We start from the raw sequence: 27,055 nt of genomic DNA on the forward strand, positions 1-27,055 counted from the left end.
TTCAACTGCATGTGCACTTTTTTCTAAAACACTTTTTTCTTTCTGCTCAACTTCCCTTTAATATGTAATATCATACAGCTCTCTATGAAAAGATAACTTTCATAATTAGGTCTACTTGAAAGTGTTAAAGTTACCAGTCTTCCTCATGCTGGTGTTAACTTCTGTGATACAGTTTCTCTTGTTGGTTAAACTCTACCAGTAGAGTTCACATATATGTTTATTTTTGTAATGAGAATGAATTATTATTATTTTTGCAGTTATATACTTATTTATATTTAATTGCAATTAATTTATTTTTGTAACATTCTGCACGCACCTGTAGGAAAAACAAAAAAATTCTTTACCCTTTTATAGACTGACCAGATTAATAAAAAAAGGTAAATAGAGTTAGAACTGTAAACACACAAAAAAAACATTAGCAAATGGTGGACATTCTTTATTCACAGTCCATATTGTTACAAGTTGTGACCTCAATGCGTCACAGAGGTTTCAAAAAGTATTTGGGCTTATTCCACCCTCTACTGGCCGGAAATGAAAGCTTCAATTTTTTATTATTATTATTTTACAATGAAATATATCAGTTTCTAAAAAAACGGATAGGACATTTTTTATTCAGAAGAGAAAAGCTGACTGTTCAAACCATGTGTGTCTAAGTCCTGCCAACAGAGTTGAGCATATATAAACTGAAATATACAAAAAGTTAAATATATACACACATGTTCAGTTTATAGAGCAAAAACCTAAAACCAACCAAACAAGAAACATCTCTGGTAAACTTACAGGAGCAGCTGAGGGACGCAGTGTTTTATTTGTTAGTGTTGGAAACGGAGAAAGGGGAAAAGTCTGAACAGGGGCTACAGCTCCCCCTGGTGCTCAAGAGTTGTTTTACAGAGGCTGCTACTCTCTACCACCTCCCTCTTTGAAATGGTGGGCGTCCAAATCCTGGTCTAACTGCTCGGAAATGCCCCCTTTCCCCATCGTTCATAATCTCCGGTCCCATTGATGGATGTTGTTGGAAAGGAGGGCCCCGAGGATGGAAGGGCATGGGCATTCTGAATCTATCTGACGGAAACATCGGCCCTCCTGGCATCATTTGCGAGGGCATGCGGTGCATGTTTGGTGGACCAGGAAAGGGAGGCATATGAGGGTTTGGTATGCCAAGGGGAGGCTGCAGAGGTGGCATTCCCAATCTGGGAGGACCTTGCATTCCCGGTCTGGGAGGACCCTGCATTCCCGGTCTGGGGGGACCCTGTATTCCCAGTCTGGGGGGACCCTGCATTCCCGGTCTGGGGGGACCCTGCATTCCTGGTCTGGGGGGACCGTGCATGACTGCAGGGTTTGGCAGCATCATAACCTGTCCTGTTGGAGAACCCATCTGGTTGTCAGCACCAATAGCTGAGGAGGGATCTTTGCCTCCACTAGGACCTGCAATGGACTCCACTGGAGCTTCAAAATTTCCTGTGGTAAAAAAGGAAACTGTTATTGTTTCCACATAAGAATTATCTTATGTGGAAACAATGCAGAAAGAACAAATATGGACAAAAGGTTTCCAGAATAGTAGCATTTGTAGATCACCAATGCATCCAGGGGTAATATGATGCTTAAACTTAAACAATAGTGGATATATAAAAAATATTCTCTCTGTATAACTTGCCTCCTACTTGATGTGCGGCGTCAAACTCTGTGTGTAAGAAAGGAGCTCCTCTAGGAGGTAATGACGTTGGAGAAAGCATGATGGGGGCCGAAAAAGCAGGCGGACTTCCAATCGGTTCACACTGCGGAACTGTTGGCATCTGGAAAACAAATCAAACATAATGCCGTCTTATCAAAATTACTGTTAATTAGAGTTAGTGTGAACTACACTTAGAAAAATGTTGAACAAACACCCTTTGATTCCAAAGTGTGAGGTAAATTCATATGAGGGAAACAGTATGAAAACTGTTCTTGTAAAGTCTTAGTTGGAGTCAAAAGTAGGGAGTTATGGTTGAAGTAAGCATTGAACCAGGTCAAATTACTAATGAGTTGGACACATAGTAAAACTTAAGGTAAAAAACTAGTAAAAATTTATTTTATAGCTTGAACCATGTTTAACTCAGATGTAAAAAATTCCTCTAACAGTACAATGACTTATTAGTTCCCGATATCCAAGCCCTTCACATGCCAAGGCATAAAAAATCTAACATTGCAAAACGGCAAAATCTTTCCATCACACACTTTCTTTGGAGTTCCTTTAATGAGATTTCAGATCTAATTCCAGTGCTGCCCCTCCTCCATCTTCCTGCAGATGAAGTGCAGAAATTCACTTCAAAGAAAAATACATTTGGGTGTTTCAAACATTTTCAGTCTCACAACACCACCATAGAACACATAAACATCAGGAGCAAGTTAACTCATAAAAATGTGAGTACCAGAAAAATATAAACACAAACATATAATTTGACTTTATTTTGAAGGAAGATACTCTAATGAACAAAGTACATATTGAGCCCTAAGGCGTTATTGCAAATGATTTCTTCTGTGGTTTAAGTGTCATCAGAAACTAGAACAAATAAGAAATAAAAACATTCTTGACAGGCAACGTCTTGCCTTAATGAAGCCTTTGGTTATTTTTTTTTTTTTTTGCCAACTGTGAAGTGTTGATTGGTGTTTGATCTCATACTTTTGAAGATACATAAATTATCAATATCCTCTGGCAATGGGACACAATTTTGTTTCCATACACATTCTTGTCATATAATGAACAAGACTAGTTCCTACTAGTTAAAAGTGTTAGACAGTAATACCACATTACAAGTCAAATTAATTGAAGATCCGTCACAGCAATTCTTTACTCCTCATCTGACAGAAACATGGGTTGATATAGGACAATTAGAGAATGCAGATTGCATCATATCTAGTTAACTTGACTTAATAAAATCTTACATTTCTGTCAGTTTTCTTATTCATCACTGTCCACAACACAGATGATAAAGACAGGACGAGATGACCTGAGAAGCCTTGCAGCTTTAAAGTTTTTGCATTAAACTAACCAAAACATTCAAGGTTTATTCGTAGTCTTAAAATACTGACTTCTAGTTGTAAATATGGACCACATGTACTATTTTATTAATATTAATAAATCATGAAAATAAGAAAGGCCATGTCTTATAATATTATGCTATAATTATTTCCCTTTCAAATTGAGTTTTGTTTATTATTGTTACATAAAGTAGTCATAAATTCTTGTTAAGACCTGATAAGTTCATAAGTTCATCTGCATAGTTCAGCAAAAGTAAAACAATCAAAATGTGAAGAGCTACAAGAGCACAGAAATTCAAAATGCATAATTATTGAAAACAACATTTGATATATATATATATATATATATATATATATATATAAAACATATTTAATAAAAAAAAATATTTAACATAAAATAGCCCCCTTAAAGTAAGTATTCAGCAGATGGCTGCAATTACAGCACAGTCTGTCAGGTTATGTGGGGATCGATTGTGAACACCCATTTCAAATTCTGCCAAAAATTCTGTATGGGATTGATGCCTGCGCTTTGAATGGGTCACTCCACAACATCCACCTAGTTGTCTTCAAACCATTTTTTGTGTAGCTTTAGCTGGACGCTTCCGTCATTGTCTTACTGGAAAATAAATGTTCTCTGAAGTCACAGTTCTCTTTCAGATGGAAACAAATTGTCCTCCAGCCTGATCTATACAAGGGCCATGTTTGTTCCATTTCTAGAAGATGGATTTAACTGAACTCTAGGGGATGTTCAGTACCTTAGAGATTTTTTGAATCCATCCCCTGACTTATACTTCCCAACAACCTTTTCTCTGATTTACTTGGCGTGTTCTTTGTCTTCATGCTGTAATGGCAGCCAAGAATACAAATTAATCAGTGAAAGGACCTTTGAAAAACAGTTGTCTTTTTGAGACTCACTAACTGAACTCAAGAGATCTCCATTCCAGTCCTTGTGAGACTACAAGCACCAACTCACTGGACCTCTGATGAATTAGGTCAGTCCCTTAAGAGGGGTGCACTCATATTTATGCACTCATTTTTTCATTTTAAATATTTTTTGTCAATATTTTGTAGAAATCAGCTTTCACTTTGACATTAAATGTTTTAATTTTTTTGTACTTTTTCATATAAAAAAAGAGTCAAATTCTGTTAAAAGCAATAACAAAGAATTAAATATCCAAGGAGGTGAATACTTTTTATAAGGAGTGTACACTGTTTTGCAAAATTATTTAACCTAAGGGCTTTATATCTAACATTAAAATCATACACTTCAGTGTATTTTATCTGTTTATCGGTTGTTGATTGCCCTGCATTGAACTGAATCTGACTTCCCATCAACTCTGATTGTGGTCCTGACAGGTTCTTCCACCTGAGCTCTGGATCTCTGCAGCTCCTCCAGAGTTACCATGGGCCTCATGGATCCTTCTATTGCTAATCCTCTCTTTGACCAGCCTATCAGTTTGGGTGGATGGCCATTCATATCTTGATAGGTTTGCAGTTATGTCATATTTCTTTCTATCTTCATACGACACATTGAACAATGTCCTGTGAGATGCTTAAAGATTTAAATATTGCTTTAGGACCTAATCCCTGACCTGTTTGTGTTCTTTGCTCTTCATATTTATACTGAGTTTAGATAAAATTAAGGTAGATTTTTTATCAAATAGATGACTTCTGAAGGTGACTAGTTACACTGGATTTCATTTAGAGGTTGCACAATTACTGTAGCTCCCGTTCACATTTGCAAGGATTTTGTAGTAGAAAAATAAGATCAATATCGTCAAACTTTTTTCCACATATATGATGTATTCTGTACAATTACACTGAAACACAAAATCTAAAGGTGAAATTACCTATTTGCACACCCTAAAAGTAATCCTTGAACTTTGTTGGACTGTTTGATTTAGTTTCAATATTCTGTTTTCTTCATTAGATGCCTCCCATCAATTAAAGTGAATCTGTCTAACCTAAAATAAAGCTTAGTTGGTCCAGTAGGATTTTTTTTATTTGCTCATTGTAGTGAATTTGAATTACAACTAGAAGCATACAGTATGTATTTCAGAATTCAGATTTTTATTTTTTTCGTAATCAGATTGAAATCTATCCAAAGCGTCTTTTTTGCCTGCAGGCTAAATTGCATGAAAGATCTGTTAAGAAAATTCACAGTTAATTTAGAATTTTAAGGCCACACCTAGAACAGATTACTGTTTTTTATTGTTTGCTTGTTTGACACGATGGGAAAGTCAAAAGTAGCTTGTCAAGATATAAGGAAGAGAAATGTCCCACTTTCATAACGCTCAAGAAAGAGACAGGTTCTGTGCCCCAGAGAAGACCGTGTTTTGGTGAGAAATGTACAAATGGACTCCAGAAATGTCAGAGGCCTTGTGAAGATGATGGCTGAAGCAGGTAAGACATTGTCATTATCTGGAGTGAAACATATTCTGTTCTGACATGGGCAGAAATGTCACTCAGCAAGAAGAAACTTATTAATCCAAAAGAAATATAAAAACTCCAGACTGCAAACCTTCGGTGCACAGACTCAACCAAAAAAAGAAAAAAGAAGCTGCTAATCCAGCATAACTATGGACACAATGCCATTAACAATTTGCAAACATTTTGTAGAGAAGGCTGAAGGAAGTATCAATTAACAGATTTTTTTTTTTTTTTACATAAATTGTGACAATTTCGGCCAATGCTTATAGGCAGTTACTGTGGAAAGCCAGTGATGCCAAAATTTCTTGTTTAGTTTGGACCCAGTGTCCTATCCTCAAAGATGCTGAACATACCATGATGACTTAAGTAATAATGCAAGTTCTTTACATTATTATTTAAACCATTTTGATATAATGGTTTCTATATCAAAAGGGAAAGAAACTGCATTCATTATTTCACATACTTATGTCTTAGAATAAGATGTTATTATTCTTATAACAGCGGATTAATTATTATTTTGAAAATTATGAATCTGAGGGCTGATCGTCTTTTGGCTGGGCGTGGTTGATGTGTTATTTTTAATGAGGGAACAAAATACTAATACATTCCACTTCATTTGTATTCTGAGGTTCCACTGTAAATCATCACTAGGTGAATCCATAACTTGCATTAATTGTTTCTCTGAACAAGATTCAGGCCAGACAGAGCGTTGTGTACTAGAAGTCTAAAAATATGTACTTGGGCTGCTGATAATATATTCCATTAATATACCAGAAATACTTTTCTCACCAGTTTCCATCCATTAAAACAATGACTGCTTCTGCCTGGCAATGCATAGCAACATATCAGTGTTTTAAAGCATCACCAAAAAACTACATTACACCAATAATACATTATGTCGATAATAGCATCTGAAATTACAACTAAATCTACCTTTTATGATACCTAATCTGACTAGGATTTATTTAGATTAATCATTGGACATTTTTTTGCATAGTAGTGTTTACAGACACTGATCTGCATAACATTTTAAAAAACACTACACTTTTTTAGAAGTGGGGTATTGAACTTAAAATACTCCAAATACAGTTTACAATGTAATTATTGTAAACGGGATTTACAATACTAGATCTGGCTTGTAAAAATTGTGTACATTATCCATAATTCTAAGATTATTTACGCATATGGAACAAATGGGAGTTTATACAGCAGTGAAATAGGTTAAAATTCCTATTTCCTTGTCTGAATTTAATTGACTGTAAGATATAGCCAACGTCAATGTCCAAATTCAAAAACATAGCCTCAAAAAACAGTGCATGCACAAATTCTAATGAAATTAAATCGAAATATTTTCCAACTTATAGCAAGAGGGAAGACGGGTATTTTTTTTACCATGCAAAGCTAAACACTTGAGATTTTATATATTTGAACTAGTAAATGGAGAGAAGAAATGATAACAGAGAAACATTTAAAAGGTTCTGCTCTTACCCTGTTTATGTGTACTCCGTCAGCAGAAAAAAGGAACAATAGCTGCATTTTCCCCGCTGCTTAATTCCTCAAAGCAAACCTCAGCAGGCAGACAGCCAGGCATTCGAACTTTCAGCAGGAGTCTGTTCCTGATAGACTTTAACACTGCGTTTAGTTGGCTACTTCAACAACATGCAGAATTAACATCTTTTATTATGAGATGATGATAAGAAACTTCAGGTAATGAGCCATAATTCACCTTTTAAAAATTATCTAAGAAACATAACATTTTTCCTCCTACTCACCTTTGTAAGGCCAAGTTGTCCATGATTCTAGTTCATAGATGTTTGGCTTTTTGTAACTGAAAGAAATCCTCTTCTTGAAAAGTTAAGCTATTTAAAATGACTAACAGCATATCTGCAGAGATTTTTCATTTCATTCAAAGTAATTGAATTTCCATTGTACTGTAAGCACTATTTAGGTGCATGAACAGTTCTTTTGGAAATATTCTACTGGGTTCAGACTAGTTATCACAATAAAAATACACGTTCAGAAATTTTAATGAACAAAAATTTATTTCCACTCCCATCTTCGTGGAAAGAAAACCAGACCAGTTTTTCAGGCGTTTCCCTTTTTCCTGAAACTAAATGTCAAGGAATATTTTTAAAATCAGACTTTTAGCACTTTTGGTAGAAATCTTTCTATATACTCAAATCTGATGTTAATCATACACCTAAATGCAATCCATATATACATTTACAAATAGCAAGTGTGCTTAAAGTTTTTCTCTGTATTCAGAAATCTACAGCGTCTTAAAAAACAGGTTTACCTCTTAAAGCTTTCCACAGTTTGTCATGTTATATGTCAACAACTTCAATGTATTTCATTACGATTTGTGATAAACCAACACAAACTATTGCATGATTGTGATATGAAAGGAAAATAATCTATGGTTTTTATCATTTCCAATACATTTTTTAAAATGTGGTGTGCAAATGTATTCTACCCGAGTCAATAAATTGTAGAACAACCTTTCAAAGAGTACCAATATAGTCTTTGCTGCCAATTTTTGTCCAGCTTTCCGCTTCCTCTGGAAAAAAACCCCCATCTCCACAGCATGATGCTGCCATCGCCATGTTTCATGGTGGCTTTAATGTGAAGCACTCATTTTTATCCACACACTCCTTCCCATTTGTAGGAAACTGTAAATAGGGCTTCTTATAGCATTATTTCAAAATGCCATTTTTGGCATCCCTTTAGTAAGGCCATTTTGGAAAAGTGCACAGCTGACAGCTGCCCTCTTTTGCTTTAAACTGCTCTACAATTTGATCTGTGATCTATTTTGTTCCTTGGTTCTCGTGAGGCCATTACTGTGTCCTTGTTTGGTAACACTTCAAAAATACTGAAAAGTTTAAGAGGCAAGAATGTCTTTAAAACATAGCTTCAATGTGCAGTTTCAAGGCACTGTATACTGTACTGAAAGAAGGGATATCATACCTGGCTTCAAATTTCTAGAATTTCACAAATTTTAAAATTACATCCTCAATGCTAAATATAGTTTCACTAGCAAATTTTAGCTGAATGGTCAAGAACTAAGTCTCTTTTATTCCTGACTACTAAGCAGTTCTCCAGCACTTATCTTCAGAATATTAAACCGGCACGCTGAATTGTGTTGCCCAATGTATACTCATCACAATAGACGTTTAAGAAAGTCAGTGCCACAAACCACATAGAATAAGCACAGGCAAGCATTACAGCCAAACTGATCCAAGAAGCAAATTCTATACATTTGTAAAGTTTTACAGGAGTGTTTGTATCACATGAAGGTTAGCAGTGGTCAGTAAGATATGGATCCATAAGATCCAGGAAATTGTATGCATCAGGAAATTACTGGAAAAGACTGTTTTAATGCAAGTACTGCTGAAAGTAGGGAAGTGTTGTTTATCACACAACACAAAAAGAACCAATTAGTAAGTACACTCTAAAGGAGGTAACGACCTGATTTATCCCAGGTTGTATTCAAAAGAGAAATACATATCGTTTTCACTTGAGCATGCATAGGCTGATCCAATAACAAGCAGAGAGTTCTCAGTACAGGTCCAAATGTAGGACAGCATGAGGACACACTCAGACCAAGTTAGCTTGGGGTCCTTACAGATGAAGCCACATTCCTTTGGAAGTGTGTCCAGATCCACATCGAGGAGCAACCGACTCACCTGATGTGATTCCAAAAAAAGGCCCTTTTCTCTGTTGTTGTCCAGAAAGAAAAGAAATTATGTATATACATATATGACGCCGAGTCCACAGACAGATCTGGATTCTCAATCCAGCTGGTCCTGCAAACTATTTTAAATCCTGGAGCCAAAAGCTTAGAGGCAAGGCTTGCATATTTACACTTGTGAAAACGGGTATTTTAATCTAAAAAATACTTATATCAAATATAAATCTGGTATAAGTCAGTAATGTGTTTTTGCACATGTGATGCTTACATTTCCCATGTATGTCAATCGGTTTACTGCTCTGAGCAGAGCATTCTTTATAATGAGCAAAGCAATTTGAATAGAATTCCCCCATAGGATTTCAACACGATTAGTGAGTCCAGAAGGAAAACTACAGTAGGCTCCAAAACCTCAGTTTTGTCATATAGAAGAGTTGCACATTGAACTCCACAACAGCAGGAGTCTAAAAACCTCAAGTTACTCTTAATTCTCTCTCCTTTCAGACATTTTGCCAAACAAATCCAATTGATATACTTGCCAGAACACAGCTTTGAAAACAAGAAACAGACATTAATATGAGCAAGTAGCTTTCAAAAAAAAAAAAAAAAAAACAATTAGATGAAATATGCAAGAGTGCTGATTTTTACATTTGCTTCTAAAAATGTGTACAACCCTAGAAAATGACTTAGATGGTTTAAATATGCTCCAAAACCCATCATCTTAAGGGAGTGTAGACTCTTTTTTATTTTTTCTCTAAAGATTTAAAGAATTTATATGTTTAACTGTAAAGACAGGGTGCCATATAAAAGATGTGAACTTGTCCCAATTATATATCAAAACCATGAAACAAGTTCATGGAAATCTTTCAAAATGAAAAAGATGACTGCATGAGTCATCCTGCAGAGCTAAGATAGATATATCTTAGCTTTTCCTCCAAGCTAAGATATATCTATCAGAAAAAATCTTCAGAAGACATATCTCAGAAGGATTAATCCTTATGTGCCAAAGTGTGTTTGAAGCTGCAGATTAGAGAATTAATTAAATACTAATTAAGTTGCTTCCTCAGAGGCTTTTCTAAATTTTTCTATGTGGAACTAAAAAGTCATAAACTTAGACCTTTACAGTATTGCTACCTGTTGGACTGAATTAATTTTATCCTATCAGATCATTCGGTGCAATGAGGGATTTAAATAGCCATGGTTGCTGCACAGAGATTAAGATTAAAACTTTCAGGTGATTCTGGTGTTTTAAATGTGCAATGACACAATGTTAGATAAATTCCTGCTTTAAAGGGGCGGTATTATAAAAAATTTACTTTTTTTAGCTTCACATCATGTTATGTTATTCCCTCATCAACAACATACCTGGAGTGCTGCCTTGATTCTTTCATGCATGCTTGAGAAATCCTTTAACCTGTTGCAACCATTCAGCTGTGCAAAACGCCTGGGTGAACCTAGTGCTGCCTTTGAGACGCAGCTCCTCCTCGGAGCTGCAGTAATCCAGGCTTCCGCCTCACAGACCAGCCCGTCCCACAACTCCCCCACTCAGATCCTTCAGACTAGCCAGCAACAATTAGCAAACACCTGGAGGTACTGCACATCTGCTGAGCTCATTATAGTAGCTATGCTGGTAAAATGTTGTTAAAGGATTAATAGAGGATTAAAAGTTGTAATGACTTTGTGAAGGCAGTGTTGGAAAGAGCGCAACTTCTTAAAGCGACAGCCGCCCAATTTCAAGGCGTTAAATTACTAAGTAAAACTGCTTTTATGTATATTTGCTAAATATAGCATTTTTAAACAACTGCCTGGAAAACACATAATACTGCCCCTTTGATAGCTTGTCTGTGATACCGAACAGATTAATTTATGTATTTTGTCTTTTTTCATGCCAGCCTCCGTTCTGACTCCTCAATGTGATTGGCCCTGTATCACAACTCCACGTTTTGTATAAATGCATACATATCCAGTTAGTAACCCTGGGTAACTTACCGAGTTGACGACCAATTTCGCAGTACTGCTTAAGCACATTCTTTGAGGGTTACCTGATCTCTCAAAGGTAACTCTAATATGTTAAATCTAGTATTAAAGAATGCTGCTGCTTTATTAATGAATTACTATCATGGCTCCCAAAAATGATCGATACAATACACTTTGCAGTCATATTTGGAGCTCGCCCCTTATTTTGGGAGGGTCACATTTTTAAACTGGGACCTTGTTGCCGAGAAGCAACAGCCCTAACTCTTGTCTACCTGCACCACATCATGTTATGTTATGCCCAGCTCCATGCTCAATCTAAATTAAAACATAGTTAACTGTAATACTGAAAATTTGGATTTTGCACTACTTGCTCATTGTTGATTATTTTGAAGTCACAAACAAACTGAAGTTTTATTGGTCAAGTATTAAATTAAGGTGGAGTTAAACTTTTACGTTTGTTTAGGAAAAACATTTCTGGGCTCTTAATAAATGTTAGGGCCACACTAAGAAAAAAAAAAAAACTTACAAGAATAAAGTAATAAAATTAGGAGACCAAAGTCATGTAAGAATAAAGTTGTAGTGTTACAAGAATAAAGTCATAAAAGTGACTTTATTCTCTAAATATCACGTTACCCTCATACTGTGGCTTTATTCTGGTAAGCTATTATTCTTACGTTATGAGTTTCATATAATTTTATTCTCATAATGCTATGCCCATTCTCAAATTTATTCTCATTATTACAACTTTATTCTCATCCCACTTTATTCTTATAATTTTACTTTCTTGTTTCTTTTTCCTTAGTAGGGCCCTAATACTCGGTCGTAATTATGATACATAAAAAAAATATGTTTAAAGATGTCTCTAAAATCACCTGACCAGGCACCCACTAACAACCAGAAGGCTAGGCAACGCATTTGTGAGCTTACCTGGTTTTCCACTCTGATATTCCTCTTTCCAGTCACACCTTTATGTCCCACCAGCAGCCAACAGTTTGTTTGGTTTTGAAGATCTTTGTAAAGCACTTTAACGCCTTACCTGGAGACTTTTTCTCCAGGTAAAGTGCTGAGCCAATCAGTCCCACAATACATGGAATAATACTGACTACCAATTTTATTTGGGTCATTTGGTCATTAATTTAGTTTGTTCATTTAGCTTTTTTTAAACACCTTATTCTAATTTAAACATTTTTACATTTTACAAAGCTAAATAATAAGTTGGAAATCTACGTCTTTCAAGTTATTGGATACTTTCAGAATTTCATTTAAAATTCAGACACACAGTAACATTTTAATACATGTTCAGCACATTCTACTATCTCTTGATGTATAATGGTTGAGAAGTATTATGTAATTCACAATTAGCATTAAGCACATATCTATTTAGCCAGAAAACCGAATGCTAAAGAAATGCTGGTGTTAAATGAAGCTTGGTACTGAGCACAGAAAGGATAACAGAAATGCCTCCCTTCACACATACCACAATAATGAAAGTTTTTAATTACCATTTTTATTTGAATAAGATGTTACAGAACAAGATTACTGTATAGATATGCAAAGACTTAATGAGAAAGAAAGAAGTAAAAAAGCACTTTTAAAGGTGAGATCTACAAGCAGTGTGTAGAAACCTTTTATTAGTAATAAATAACTTCTGTTTCCTTGCAATACAAATTATTTAACACAGAGGTCCATTTCTAACGGCTCAAATATTAAAGATGACAATATGTCACCTAAATATCCAGAGTTTGCATTTGCACAAAAGGTTAAAAGAAGAAAATGAGGCAAATGTGAGGCTTGGAATCATGTAGTTTTCTTAAGCCTTCAGTAGAAGACAAATAGTATAATTAAAAGATTGTATAACGATTGACTATAAAATGCTGCCCAGTGCACAGAAACTGTGAAGCTTTCCTTATTTCTCTGCAGGTGCTGGTCATTCTTTTGCACTTCATACCTTTCTAGATTTGTTCATTTCATACCCATCTTTTTTTCTGTACAAAATGGAGCCATCTGTCGCATGTTTTGTACTGACCACTATTCACCATATTTCAAACCCCGTGTGAAATTGAGTGACCTGATGGGTTGTTTTTTTGTTGATTTTTTTTATTATGAAAAACAGTTTGCAGAGGTAATCCTCCCACAAATACTATGTTCTTTTCTAAATTTGTGTAACAAATAAAAATACTCAGTTACTAAGAAGCTGGAATGGTGTCTGTCATTAATGTCATTATGTCATTCACATAATGTACCAAAGTTTTGTTTTAAAATAATTATAACAAGCTAGAAAAGCTATTTTCTCCCACAATGTTTGAATAACTACTGACAGAACTGGTCAATACCAAGCAAAAAGTTTTAATGTCATATCTGATCAAAATTAATCTTTAGGTTTCACTTATTTCTTTGTATTTTAATTTTGAAATACATACAAAATGATTCAGATAGGCTCCATGTGTAACCAATAATACCTTATTTTTGCTATTACTTCAATGAGACGTATTGTCAAATAGTCTCTCAAAAAGGCCAAAACAGGAAAGAAAAGTTTTAGTAGTAACAAGAAAGTGTTTAAAGACTGCAAAAAACATTACCTGAACATGAGCACTGACAGCCACATCTGGTACTATTTCCATTGCTCCATTTACAGCTGCCTGGCTCTTAACGTCTTCGGCAGTATTCCACTCTAGAGTATCAACAAAGACGAGGATAAAGTAAGGAAATATGTATTGTAAAACCTTGTGGTATGTGAATTGAGGGCACGCTGAAAAATGTCCTGTATTTACCTGGATTTAGGGTCTCTGGATCCAGCATGCCGCCCTCCTGATAGCTCTCCAACTCTTCAACTTTGACTTTGCTCCAAGGAATGTAAGTAACCCCTTGCTCCACATCCCATAACTTTTTGTGTGCCGACTTTATACCTTTGTTTAAAGCCCAAGCAATCTGGGAGAAAATTACATTAGGTGCAGTGATATTGTTACGTAAAAGAAACGTTGCAATTGCAAAACAAACCTAAATGTGTAAAGCACATACCTTAGTAGGTTTCTGGTTGGATTTGTACGACCCTTTACTGAGTTTTTTTAAGGCCATATAAGCATCTTGTCTGTGAACCATAACAATATAGGCACAACCTCTCGGAGGAATCATCTGAACACAAAGTAAAGGTTCAAAGTGAAAACAAAGTTAGCATGATCTGTTGGTCACAGAAGGTGAAAATTATATTTCACACAAACTTACATTGATGGACTCAATCTGACCAAATTCTTCTAAAAGGGACATTACATCAGATTGCTGGGTTTTCTTGTCCAGCTGCCCAACCCAAAGTGTGGTACTGCAAACTAGAAACAAAAGAAATTTAAACTACTCTGGGGACTAAAATTAAATATAGGGTTTGACAAAAGGTTTTCACAGTGATTTTAATACCTGAACTAATAGTTCAATATACCAAGTACACTTTACTATGGATTAACATGCACAGTGGAAACAGTCTACCATGGACGCTAATATCTACAGTCTTATTTCCAAACGTGGTACAGTCAATCAGCGGCAAGGAAAATAAATGGCTCCCCTTGATTGGTTGTCTTGCAAACACCAGCCAATAATGTGTCAAGTAGCATTGTGTATAGGTATTTCGGCTTCCCAATATACATTTCCTTTCAACTATATTATATATGCTCAACAAATAAAATCCTCAAATAGGTGTTAAGACATTTCTTGCATTTGGGAAGGACTGCCCTGTCAAGAAGTCAAGAAGGTTTCATTACATCCAAGAAGCTCAATTCAAGTACCTTTCTAAAGAGTGTGCTACAGCTCATATAGCCACCAGTATAGAGCTAGCATTGGCCATGTTGGTGACAACTTAATATAAACTTAGAGCGAGGAAAAGTCTTTTGTACAATAGGCTTCTGACAAGAAGGGCAGTTATGTTTTAAAACAAATATATCGAGAACAGACTGCACATCTTCAAGAATTACACGGGTTGCTGCTAAATTTTTTCAGATGAACCTTCATTCTGATTGTTGGAGACATTTGGAAAAACAAAAAGTATTGCTATGGTTCACTTGTCTTGCAGACTAATAAAGTGATCACACAGAATCCAAGTGTAATGTTGTCACCTATGAAACTGGGGATATTATTCTGCCACACTGGTTTTAATAAAAGTAGTTTCGGTCTCCAACAAAATCAATCCAGACACAATTTGGTGTTTAACAATTCCCTTTTCAGTATGATTAATTGTCAAAGAAAACTGGCAAAAGTAGTTCAGAGACTACGACACTGAAATTTAGGATCAGAAGTCAGGAAATGTCTCATTACTGAGAACATGCTCTCAAAAAAGCAAATGGATAAATAAATGCTGACAAATTGTGACTAAGTTTCCACTACCCCAATCAGATAAGAAGGCACCACTATAATTCATAAAATGCCTACAAAAGCCTTTCAAAAGAACAGAAGTTATGAAGAAGGGTCAACAACATAAATAATTCTTTAAAACTATTTAAGGTTTTTGCTAAATTTAAGCCTTTTAAACTCTGAATGTTTCATTTTATGTTTAGTATATCAAAAGAAAACACAAAAGATTACAAACATCAAAGATGCCATGTATCACTGTTTATGTCACTGCCAAAACTTTGTCCATTACTGTACATTGAGGCAGAGAAGAGTTCCTACATAAACACATCAAATAAATCATTTTACCCAGACTCAGCTGATGTTAAAAGAACAATGAAGAATTGATTACACCTATTTCTAATACTATGAACACATGTGGCACATTTGTGACTAACTTAACGCTGTACAATATATTACTCAGTGACTTGTTTCTGTATTGGTACATACCGCTGAGAGTTTGGCTCTTTAAGCTGGGAAGACCTTTCTGTCTGCGTTCTCTGTCCTTCTCTCTGTCACTCTGGTCCTCTGAACTAGCGCGAGATCTCCAGCGGCGTTCTCTGGAGCGAGAGCGTCTGTGCCTTGACCACCTTGAGCGAGATGAAGATCTCGATCTTCTTCTCCTTGGCGATCTAAGATACAAATAAAAGACACAGTTTAGATGCAACAGAAAAATACGTTTCTCAAATGAAAATGTACCCTTTTTATCATTATCTGATTAGTGGCAACAGAACAAATCCTGACAGTTGAGCTTGTACTGATGTAGAATCTCTTAAGTCAGGATGTACTTCTAAGCAGAATTTGATGACTCAACAGTGAAAAACACTCAAACTCATTGAGAAGGCTCTGTGTTTAGAAGCCCATTCATAACACATTACAGCTGTAGAGAGACAAAAGGATGCCATAAAAGCTTAGATTAGTCTTGATGAAACCCAATGTATTTCATGGTGGCTGCAATTAAAAGCTCCTTTAATACAAGGCTACAGCATATGACAGTATAAAAGATCCTTACTCTCAGCAGGAGTATAACACGGGTCAGTGCTCCTAAAAAACCAAGGCAGGGTGCAATACTTCAGTAAGACCTTAGTCATAGAGTTACAGATGAAGGCTTATTTGCAGTTTTTTCAGTGCATGTTTATACAATTTCATTACTTTTTAAGTCAGTGGACATCTTTCCTGGTTTTGTACACTTATCTTGCACAGACCTATCCCAGGATATGTATGGTTTGTTGAAATAAAAAATCTGCATGTTTATATGAATGGCTTGTATTCTTCATATACTAGCACATCTAAAGAATGACAATGTTGTGTAAATATTTCTTGCCAGTCATCTCAAAGTGAAAAATAGAATCATCACACAAACAGAAATACATTCATCCATTATCTTGAACGCTTATCCCTAGTGGGGCCACCAGAGGTACTGGTGCCTATCTCCAGCGGTCAACAGGTGAGAGACGGTGTACACCCTGGACATGTCACCAGTCCATTGTAGGGCCTACAGAGATACATTCCAAGCCTTTGTTTTGTGCAGTTTTGATGATTATGGCTTACAGATAATGGAAACCCAAAATTTAATGTCTCAGAAAATTTGTAGTATTAAATGGACTTGTTCATATAAGAATATCAAACAATGTGTGGAATAATTGCTTATTTTTAATGAATGTTTGCATTTATGGGTAAATAACTTATTCTTCCCCTTTCTCCTCTTTTCTGTTGGATATGCTGGCTCAGAGTTACATGCCAGATGTACAGTCTGATTGTTTAATTGTAGTGAAGCCTTATTAATGGTAGAACTCTGATTGCACAGACGCCTGGGTCTGTTTTTCCTTTTTTTAAAATTAAAATCAATAGATGTCAAAGTATTTAAAGCAAACTTTAAGTGTGACATGTGACCTCCCACCTGAATATTCAACTGAAAGGTAAACACAAAACTTGCAGGTAGAAACTGGTTTATCGTGAGCATAAAACACCCAAACACAAAGCTCTGCAGTGTTATATGTAGCCCGGTCCAGCGTGGACTGTTCAGAGTTCTACACTGGAGAAACTAAATAGCAGCTAAACAAATGGACTACCCAACACAGAAGAGCAAATATTGGTTGAAGAAACAGCAATTCACCTACATCTCAAAGACAAGCGACAATTGGAGGACAGCAATGTAAACATTTTGGATAGGGAACACAGGTGTTTTGATAGAAGCGAAAAAAGCAATGTAAGTTTAGCATAAAAAACAAACACTAAACATAGGAGGTGGCCTTAGATTTAATCTTTCTAACACCGACTCTGCAGCCATGGTTTCAATTCCCCATGCAATTCTAAGCAATTCACAACCTTGAAAAATGTTACCAAAATAACTCAGATGGCATCATTAAGGACCAGCTTGGAATATCAGGCAACAACCAAACATTGCCATCAATAAGGTCTTAATTGCCTCATTAGTGACTTTATTGGCCCCATTACTGTGATTGTTGTGCCCAAACATATTTAGAACTGAAAGTGTTTCTGTGTGTTGTGATAACTTAGAAGCAATAGTTATTCATGTAAAACCTGTTTACCATAATTTCTTTCTGCTGTACAGACCACCATCATATTGCTCATAGTGAGGTTTAGAAATTTTAAAGACTGCACCCATATGTGAGAATAAAACATGATTAAATCACATTAGAGTTGTTTAAATATTTTGATAACCCAGTGTACTAGCTGTACCTCCCTGAATACAGCATGCGCTACTGCTGTGAAAATATCTTCTTGTAAATAGAGATTCCTCCAACTTGCAGGAATTTTTTTTTTAAAATTTGAGCTGGTTCCAAAGTCTCAAAAGTCTCAAAGTACTCAAAAGAATTGAGTACATGCTGATTTTTCTCCAGTATCTGCAAAGTTCATATTCAGCCTAATATATTGTTTCAAGTGAGTAACTTGGTTTAAAAGTGTTTATGTTGCCATAACTTTTTGGTTTGGCCACAATGCATCATTTCTTAATAACAGCCCACAGTCAAGTGATGGCCAGTTGGTAATGAATGCTTACTGAATGAGAAAAGCTGTTTTGAAAGATGAGGACCACCAAGACAAATGGGATCTGTATGTCTAAATCCTCTCAAGGATGAATAAAATACCTGTTTTAAATTTATTTCATCCTGCACTGTCTGTAAATATAATATTTGGTAGCCAATGCATTTAAATTAAATTCATCTGCTACCATTGCTATACCTGCATCTACAATAAGAGGTAGCACACACTGCCCCAAATCTCCAAAAATATTTAGTATTATAACATACTTTCAACATCGATCATAAAAGTCATTGAACAAGGCAGGGCGCAATACTGTCTATTTTTTTTCCTACAGGCCAAAAAACAAACTAATAATCTTTTAATAGGACGCATTTCAGGTGCTACACTGGTCTTGTACCTCCACTTCTTCAAAATCACAGGCAAACCTGAATCACAATTATTCACTCCAAGCGTTAAATGTGCAGTTTAGAGATGAATGGGAGTTTGTTCTGCACTATTGTAAAAATCACTCACTGGACGCAAGTGGCTCTGTGAGAAACTCACCAAGTACATACTCTTTTTGTTTTTTTGCTTTTTACCTCCAAGGCCACTGAAACAATCCCAGGAGTCATTATGTGGTGTTTAAAACTCAGTTGTGTCAGAGGAGAGATAACAAGATGGTGTTACTGTTCTCAGAAAGGAATAAGCATGACAAGAAGTCCAGTTGCCTCTATTTAAGAACCTTCACCAGCATGTTAAAATTATGTAGCAATTTATTTGTTTCCAATATGCTAAAAAAAATATTTTAGATTCAGACTCAAAATGGAATGTCAGATTTCAACATTATATTAAGTTCAATAAATCACCATGCACTCACAAGCTTAGCTTTTATATTAACTGTCCCTACTACCTAATGTAATTACATGTGGTGTAGAAAGTTTCAGTTTCTGTTGCAAACTGAGCAACAGCTTTACAGATATTTAAACCTATCAGTGAATTCCTTGGAAAACAGACTGAATCAACATTTGCATGAATTGAGTACATGCTTAAAGAAATGGCTTTATGTGTTTTCCAGGCTTTTAAGAGCATTGGACTGAGAAGTATTTTGCACGATGAGCTCATCAGGTGTTTGCTAATTGCTGCTGCCACTGGTCTGAAGCTCAAAGGTGGAGCTTAGGGAAATAGGCGGTGCATAGTACGAGAAGGCATTAAGGCACCCCAAAATGGCTGGCACAGGAGATTCAAAGATTTCTTAAACATGTATCAATGTGTCAAAGCAACAGTCCAGGTATGTTTTTTTGATGAGGGAATGACATCATAACATGACAATAATCTCAGAAAAAGTCAAAATTGCATAGTACCTCTCTTTAAACAGGAACACCAGGCAAACAATAACCAAACAGATCTACTCCCAGCAAAACAGATGAAACAAGAACTAATCAATTTTGTAACTGAAGTGATTAGCATTGCCAACATTAACAAAACAACGCAGAACTTCTTTATGTGATGTCTGAGATAATTTGAGAACCCTCGGCTGTTCTACTCCACCTCGTCTGTTCTTCCTAGGTAAACTGTCAAGTAAGTTTGATAAACACATAATTTTCCTCAGTGTTCTTTAAAAAGCTCTTCCCAGGCGATAGCACTCAGTATGACTGGATTAGAGATCCTTTCAATACAGCTCTACCCACCTTGATTTAGCTGGCTACTTATGGCTACATTCAAAAAATAATAAAATATTTTTTATGTCAAAAAAAAAACATAAATGGTGCCTTAAGCTGAAAATCTTTGGATGCCTCATACATCTTTTAGGTGTCACAACAGTAAAATTACCCAATTTACTGCAAAATGCAGCAGTAGCATCTATAAAAGCCTCTCTGAAACACCTGGACTCAACACTCAACTCAAAGGTCAGTGCCTGCCAGCTTTTAAGTGAAGCCTTGCTGAGCAAACTGAGTCTTAATATTGTCTTCTTCGCTGATTTCAAATAACCTTAAGATCACTCTCTTTTTGTGGTACCAGCAACAGAAAAACATTTGACCAATCAAACATTTGCACACCTTTTAGTAAAACCATTCCTTATGGCAACATGAAGCTTTGAAATTTGCCTTTTGCTTTATTACTAAGCACTGAACTGATAATACTACTACATACCACAGCAAATTTAGTACATGTCACAACAAAGACCGTCATTAGCTAAAGTTGACCTCACAACCATTAAAAATTATATTATTAATGACATTTGTAAGTGACGAACAGTCATTACCTAGAAGAAGATCTGGATCTCGCACCATAGTCTCTGTCTCTCCCCTCCTGCTTCGTCGAAGAATTTTCTCTTGAGTTTTCCTGTTAGACACAGACAACAAAGACACTTTAAAAAAACCTTTTCCCTATTTAGTCCAAGTTTGCACAACTGCACTGTGGCACACTTGCTGTACATATATTTACATATACATATCTGCATTTTTTGAATCTTGTAAGGACTGCTCTTAAGTTACTTTTTATATTAACAGCATTTTATATTTTTACAATTCATAGCATTTTATATTTTATCTTTTATTTTATCTGCAACTACTACTCAGTGGTAGCTGTTATTGTGTCTTGTCTCTATGCTGTAACTGCGAAGTAATTTCCCTGCTGGGATGAATAAAGCACTTCTATTCTATTCTATTCAAAAGCCTAATTATTAAAAATTGTACTTAAAGACTAATCAACAATTGTTTTGTTACAACTAAACATAATGTCTTAAAGTTGGCAAGCTTACCCATGATTCAGACTCTTTCACAGAAGTAAATCCATCGGGTGTCAGATTTTGCTCAACATGACTCATTCCTTCACTATGCTGAGAAATAAAGAGAAAAAACCCCCACAAATTATGAAAAATATCCACAAACACACAACATTGCTGTAAAATATTGACAAATTTGAAATAAGTTATTATTCTGAAAATTTATATTTTGTTTTTTTTTTAACAAATTTACCTTTGTGTCTCTAGTCCAACCCAACATATTAGGGTGAGCATCTGTGTTTAGCATCTGAACGGGGAACTGGTTTGACATGTTTTCAGGTATACCTCTGTCAGGACAAAAACACACATTGACACGTAAGCACAACATATAATGACACTAAAATTCCAGACCTTTTCACACTCAATAACTCATTCAACTACAAAAATGTTTTAACATGTAAATACAAGGTCAAATTATCTGTAAATAAAGATAATTTGACCTTGCTCCCTTACTGCAGTTTTATTTTCAAAAGTTCTTAAATCTGAGATGCCAAGCTTGTTTTGCCACATGAAACTTTAATCTTTGTAAGGCAGAAAATACAATTATAACTTTTGTATTATAAATTTAAGAAATATTGAGACTTCAAAATTTTGAATGGCAAAAATCGCTCAAAAAGACTTACATGTCTTTTAGAGATTTTCTTATGGAAGACCATGTTCTCTGAAGGAGTGCACTTTTAGTATAGTTTTTGTTTAATTTTGCATTTTTTGCTTATATTTTTCCTTTTACCTATATTTTTTGTTTCTATGAATAGACAGATAAATACTGGACCTGCCAGTTAACAAGAGTCAATGGGAAAAAAAGACGCCAGCCTGTCTTTGTTACCCTTCCTACCATTAGGTTTACTATTTAGATACATGCATTTTCTGAACAAAAAAAGAACAAAAGCTTTGCCAGCAGTAGCATGCTATTAAAAACAGGGTTATTATTTTTGCATCCGCATCTTTTAGCTTCAACTGAGCATTAATAATAATTCAGAAATTAACTCATATGCCAAAATAAAAGAAAAAGGAAAAATTTAAAAAAATAAAACCTTGTTGTCACTGTGCTTATTTCATGTTTTGCAGTTTAGATCCATAAATTGCTCTACAATAACCACCAGAAATTATGCAAAATTGAACAAATAATCCCAGAATGTAGGTTTTCAAAACAGTTGTTAACTGAATAGACAAAAAGCTAAATGTGTAGAATACATAAACTAGCCATTTTCATCCTCATCTTTGATTTTTTTCTCACAATTATGTCCTTAGCACTCACTGTGTCTGAATGTTGCCTTCTGACACTGCCATATCCTCAGGTTCATCATCATAGTCAAATCGGTCAAGAAGTTTCTGGAAAAAAAAAAAAAAGTGTAAAAGGGTAAATGACGGAACTGAATTTCAAAAACATGTGAGACACAGAAAATTATCAATACCTCAGCTAAAGAACCTTTCTTCACAGTATCAGTCCTTGGGTTGGGCTGGGTTACTGGCATCTGATGTTGGTTTGTTACGTTATTTGCAATTGTAGACGTTCCAACTGTCTTTTCAGCCTGCTGAAAGTTCTGGAGCATCCTCTGGAGCTGGTGATCAAAATGAAATGTTACTAAACAAAATCTTGGCTCATTTGATGGAGATCTAAAACAATTTACTACTTACCTCCTGAGCGTGAGAGGACTGAAAGAGTTGTGCCACAGCAGCTAAAGCTTCTGGAGTGGGTAGGACAGACAGTACGTCTGAAGCATTACCGGTCGGAGGTGTAGTCTCTGGTTGGAGGTCAACAGGAACTGCTCAGAACAGGAATATGAAATTATTTAACAAAGGAATATTACTCATCAAACTATGAAAGACACTACATTTTAAGTACATTTATGTGTGTTACAATGTTTAGCACTTCATTACCTTCTGCAGCAGAATGTGGCACAACAGTGCCATTGGCCATATTCATTAGAGGCTGAAGGATCTCCATATCAAACACACCATTCTTCTGCCAGAGATTTAGCACTCTGATAATTTTATTCTGAAAAGAAAAAAAATATTCAGACATTGGAGTTTTACAAATATCTCAATCATGTTACAAAAGGACATTAAAAGTACAAATAGTACCTTGTCATCCTCCGGACAGCAGTAAAGGTTTCGGAAAGTATCTGTGAAGTTCTTTAAAAACCGGGGTCCAAAAACATCCTTTTCAACACCAAATTGATGGCGTGACTGCCGGACAATGGAATCAACCACATATAGACCAGGTACCTTCAATTCTGGCTTGCACTAAAAAGAAATAAAACAATGAGAAAGAAAAACATTGATTATCTTGATAACTTTTTCAAATGTTCTCAAGATGAAGTTTAAAATTAAGAATCTTTTTTGTAGTCTGAAAGCAAAAGGAAACATTTTACTGTTTGTTCAATATGGAGTGAGTGCATACATTCCATCTGAAACTACTTTTTTGTTTTTCTGTCTTTAATAAATATTTTATATCAAACACACCTCTATAGCATATTTGTTATCTCATAGATAATTGTATCTTTAGGGGTGTTTCTAATTAAAAACAAAAGGAAATTCAGGAAAAATAACCAGAAAAAAAAAGACAAATATGCATACCTTCTTGATGAACTTTTCAACAATCTGGACAACATGTTTGTACAGCTGAGTAAAAGAAATAGAAATAGAAATCAGTACCAGAAAAAAGTATATATATATATACCAATCAATCATTATATACTATGTACACCATATCATAGTAAGCAGTTTATTTCCTTTATGAGTATTTTATACACATTTACCTTAATGGCTTTAATAGCTGATTTGGTAACAGACATCATTTTAGCCCGGGATATTGGAGGCTTCATCTCAAGCATAGCAAACAACTGGTTGAATAAAAGACATTAGATTAGGAATGCAAACAGTTAGTTAGTTTAATATTAATTGCTGATTAATGGTGTCATCCATCCAGCCATTATCCAACATCCTTATCCTTCCAGGGTCGCAAGAGGGCTAGTCCCTATCTCCAGCGGTCAACGGGGTACACCCTGGACAGGTTGCCCCTTGCCAGCCCATCACAGGGCAAAACAGAGACAAACAGCACAAACTAATGAAAATTTAGCCGGAGCATTCACAGGGAGAACATGCAAACTCCATAAAGTAAAACCTTTTGCCAGGATTCAAACCCTAGGCAACAGCGCAATCAACCGCGCCACTGTGCAGATTAATGTTTTGTTAGATTAGTTCCAATGGATTAACTAAAAACATCCGCTTAAACCTTCTTATAATGCTGTAGATTGGCTGCCATCCAGAATATGGAGCTGCTGGTCATCTTTAAAGCTGCAGTATATGACTTTTACAAAGAAATGTCTTTCATATGTATAAATAAAGTTGTATTTACTTACATTGTGTTCTATGTAAGTATTCTCAATGTTTTTGTGTTTTTGCTAAAGGACTTTAGTGCAGAAAATAACTGAACCCTTATGAGTAATATTATTAATCCCAGTATTCCAGGAAATAGATGATATAACTATACCCCAATATTAATTTATTAAGACTGTTTCTATACAACGAAAGTTGCTTCTGCACGCTTACAATCCTGATTAGCTGATCTCTTATCAGCACCACCAGCGCTAGAAAAACTGAAGTTAAAACACAGCTTCTAGCGCAAGATTTATTAACACCACCGTGGGAACATTAGAACAATGTTTTAAAAACAGTCAGAAACAGTATTTATGGATCCAGGGACAATATTGAGGCTTTTGTATCGACAGACACGCAAAAAAGTGTGGTTAAGTAAGCTTCAGCAACAGACTAGAACCAGCTTGGTGGAAAAGGCGCCAGACGCGTGTGTTTACATACCTTCTTAAACGGCACATAAAAACTTATGCTTATACGAAGTTCTATTTTATTCACACATGCGACCTTTGCAGTTTATAACAAATTATAAAATAACGTTTGGAATAATTTCGTAACAAGAAATATCAAAGCTACAATAAATAAAAGCGAGGTGGCGATTTAACTATTCACCTCTCGTTCGTTTCTAAACAAATCTTCTTACAATTTCTTATTAAACAGTACTAATGTACGCGAGGTACTACTACCAACTGTATTTAGAAGGCAGTCGGTTTCTGAACATTCGCATTAAGTCTGTGTAGGAGTTTGTTATTATCTGTAGCCCAATATTATTGGCCTTAATAGCAGTAACCAAACATTAAAACTAGGTTACAAAGAAATGACGTGCATCTTAAAAATATCGATTAAATTAAAAATATGGGCTGACGGGTTCTATTTTTAATGGCAGGACAACTATGGATCTTACCAGGTGAAGAAGAAGAACGGATAGAAGTTAGCTTAGCTTAACGGTTTAGCTTTGGGAGTAAAAACTTACCTCCGTGTTGAACGCGTTCACGGCATCCATTACGGCTTGTTATTAATTCAAACAGTTCGACTCACACATTTATTGAACTAAACTAACTACAAATTATTTTATAAAGTAGTGTACCCAAAAACATTACAACTAAACGGTCAAATGGCTTTCTAGTATCCGAATTCAGGAAAGGCTAAGCTAAAAGCTAGGAATACCACCCTGTACAGAAATGTATCTAGCGGAGCTCCACAGGAAGCGGAAATACGAAATGGGAACTACATCCTTTCTGGAGTGAAAATACTTTTAAGAAACTAAATTTTAATCTTGGGTTTTTGAATAGGTATTTTAGGTAATAAAAGATGGCCTGTTACTAAGATTTACAAAGTTTTATCACACATTGTAGGTTAGTAAAGAAGGTATAGAAATATGAATGTTTTTACATTTACTATCTTGCTCCCCCTGCTGTCTGGGCATGAGAAGCTTGACAGTCGCTGCGTTAGGAGGGAATAAGTCTGGAAATATCACAAAATTTTTGCTGTATTTGATTCTAAAAATGATTAGGATTTGTTTCAAATGTAGCAGAGAAAAGGGCCGCGGTTTATGTCAATGCTGAATTCACATTTCGTAAGGAAATGTTTCACTGACTGAAATTTAATCAACATTTTGAAAGATATCCCTCTCTTTTTTTGAAGGTGACCCCATAACTGATTCCAATCATTAATCACATTTTGCTTTATTACAGTTTCACTCAAAACACGTAGCTTTGTTACGTGTATTATATGCTGTAATATTGTACAGTATATTATTAATAATTCTGTTTATATTCTTTAACACTTTGTTATTTTTGTGTGAACCTCTCTATAAAAGATGCTACTGTTACACTTGAATTTCTCCACTGGGACAATAAAATATATCTTTATCCTAATTCTTCTATAACTACTAACTAATAACAGCTTGTAGAACTAGAACATATTCGACTGAAATCAGAGACAAAGACCTCAGAAAGTGTTAATTTGTGCTTAATCCTGGCCTTTCCAAAATGATACTAACAAGTCAATGCTTAAGAAATATATTCTTTGTAGGCCTATAATATATTCCTTTTATTCTAAATGTCGTTTACCGGTGAAGGAGAGAAGTTGTGTTTATAAATTAGTATTTATTCTTTGAGGGCTTTTTTGTGAAAGCCCTCGAAAACTTTACTAAGTTTTAACGGGAACGTTAGGAAGTTTGCAATTGCACAATATAAAAATAACTCCAAACACTGCTGAACTTTATCCTGTGTTGACTTACAATAAAGTGCGACGTCACAAGGTGGTGGTGCCTTCCATATTGTTGGAAAAATGATGCATCTGGGATAATCTACACATAACTAATCATGTCTCAGGCAAATGTGTTAAACTGTCTTTACACTCATTTTAAAATATAAACAGCAAACTCACCCCGAGGTATGATGGATAACAAAATAGAGGGGTGA

General features: G+C 35.4%; 1 protein-coding gene across 1 annotated transcript; it reads right to left on the reverse strand.

Moving 5' to 3' along the window:
* Positions 1-420: 420 nt before the first annotated feature.
* Positions 421-25,632, reverse strand: LOC114161547 (splicing factor, arginine/serine-rich 15-like). The gene is made up of 18 exons (XM_028044868.1): positions 25,603-25,632; positions 24,014-24,097; positions 23,832-23,876; positions 23,337-23,498; positions 23,133-23,250; positions 22,890-23,017; positions 22,667-22,813; positions 22,510-22,583; positions 21,445-21,538; positions 21,228-21,305; positions 20,730-20,809; positions 15,932-16,113; positions 14,333-14,433; positions 14,129-14,242; positions 13,882-14,038; positions 13,690-13,781; positions 1,655-1,793; positions 421-1,458 (listed from the first exon to the last, which is right to left on the reverse strand). The coding sequence occupies exons 1-18, from the start codon at positions 25,630-25,632 to the stop codon at positions 905-907; spliced, it is 2,379 nt and encodes a 792-aa protein (XP_027900669.1). The 3' UTR covers positions 421-904.
* Between the last annotated feature and the right edge of the window lie 1,423 nt (positions 25,633-27,055).

This window comes from Xiphophorus couchianus, chromosome 18, assembly GCF_001444195.1.
Source record: "Xiphophorus couchianus chromosome 18, X_couchianus-1.0, whole genome shotgun sequence".
NCBI classification, from domain to species: Eukaryota; Metazoa; Chordata; class Actinopteri; order Cyprinodontiformes; family Poeciliidae; genus Xiphophorus; species Xiphophorus couchianus.

Excerpts from the sequence above, each read along its gene's own strand:
- LOC114161547 (XM_028044868.1), bottom strand. The coding sequence starts at position 25,632 with ATGGATGCCGTGAACGCGTTCAACACGGAG. Across the intron at positions 21,539-22,509 it reads GAAGGCAACATTCAGACACA|AGGTATACCTGAAAACATGT; the intron begins GTGAGTGCTAAG and ends TTGTCCTGACAG. Across the intron at positions 13,782-13,881 it reads TCCAGAGACCCTAAATCCAG|AGTGGAATACTGCCGAAGAC; the intron begins GTAAATACAGGA and ends TTGATACTCTAG.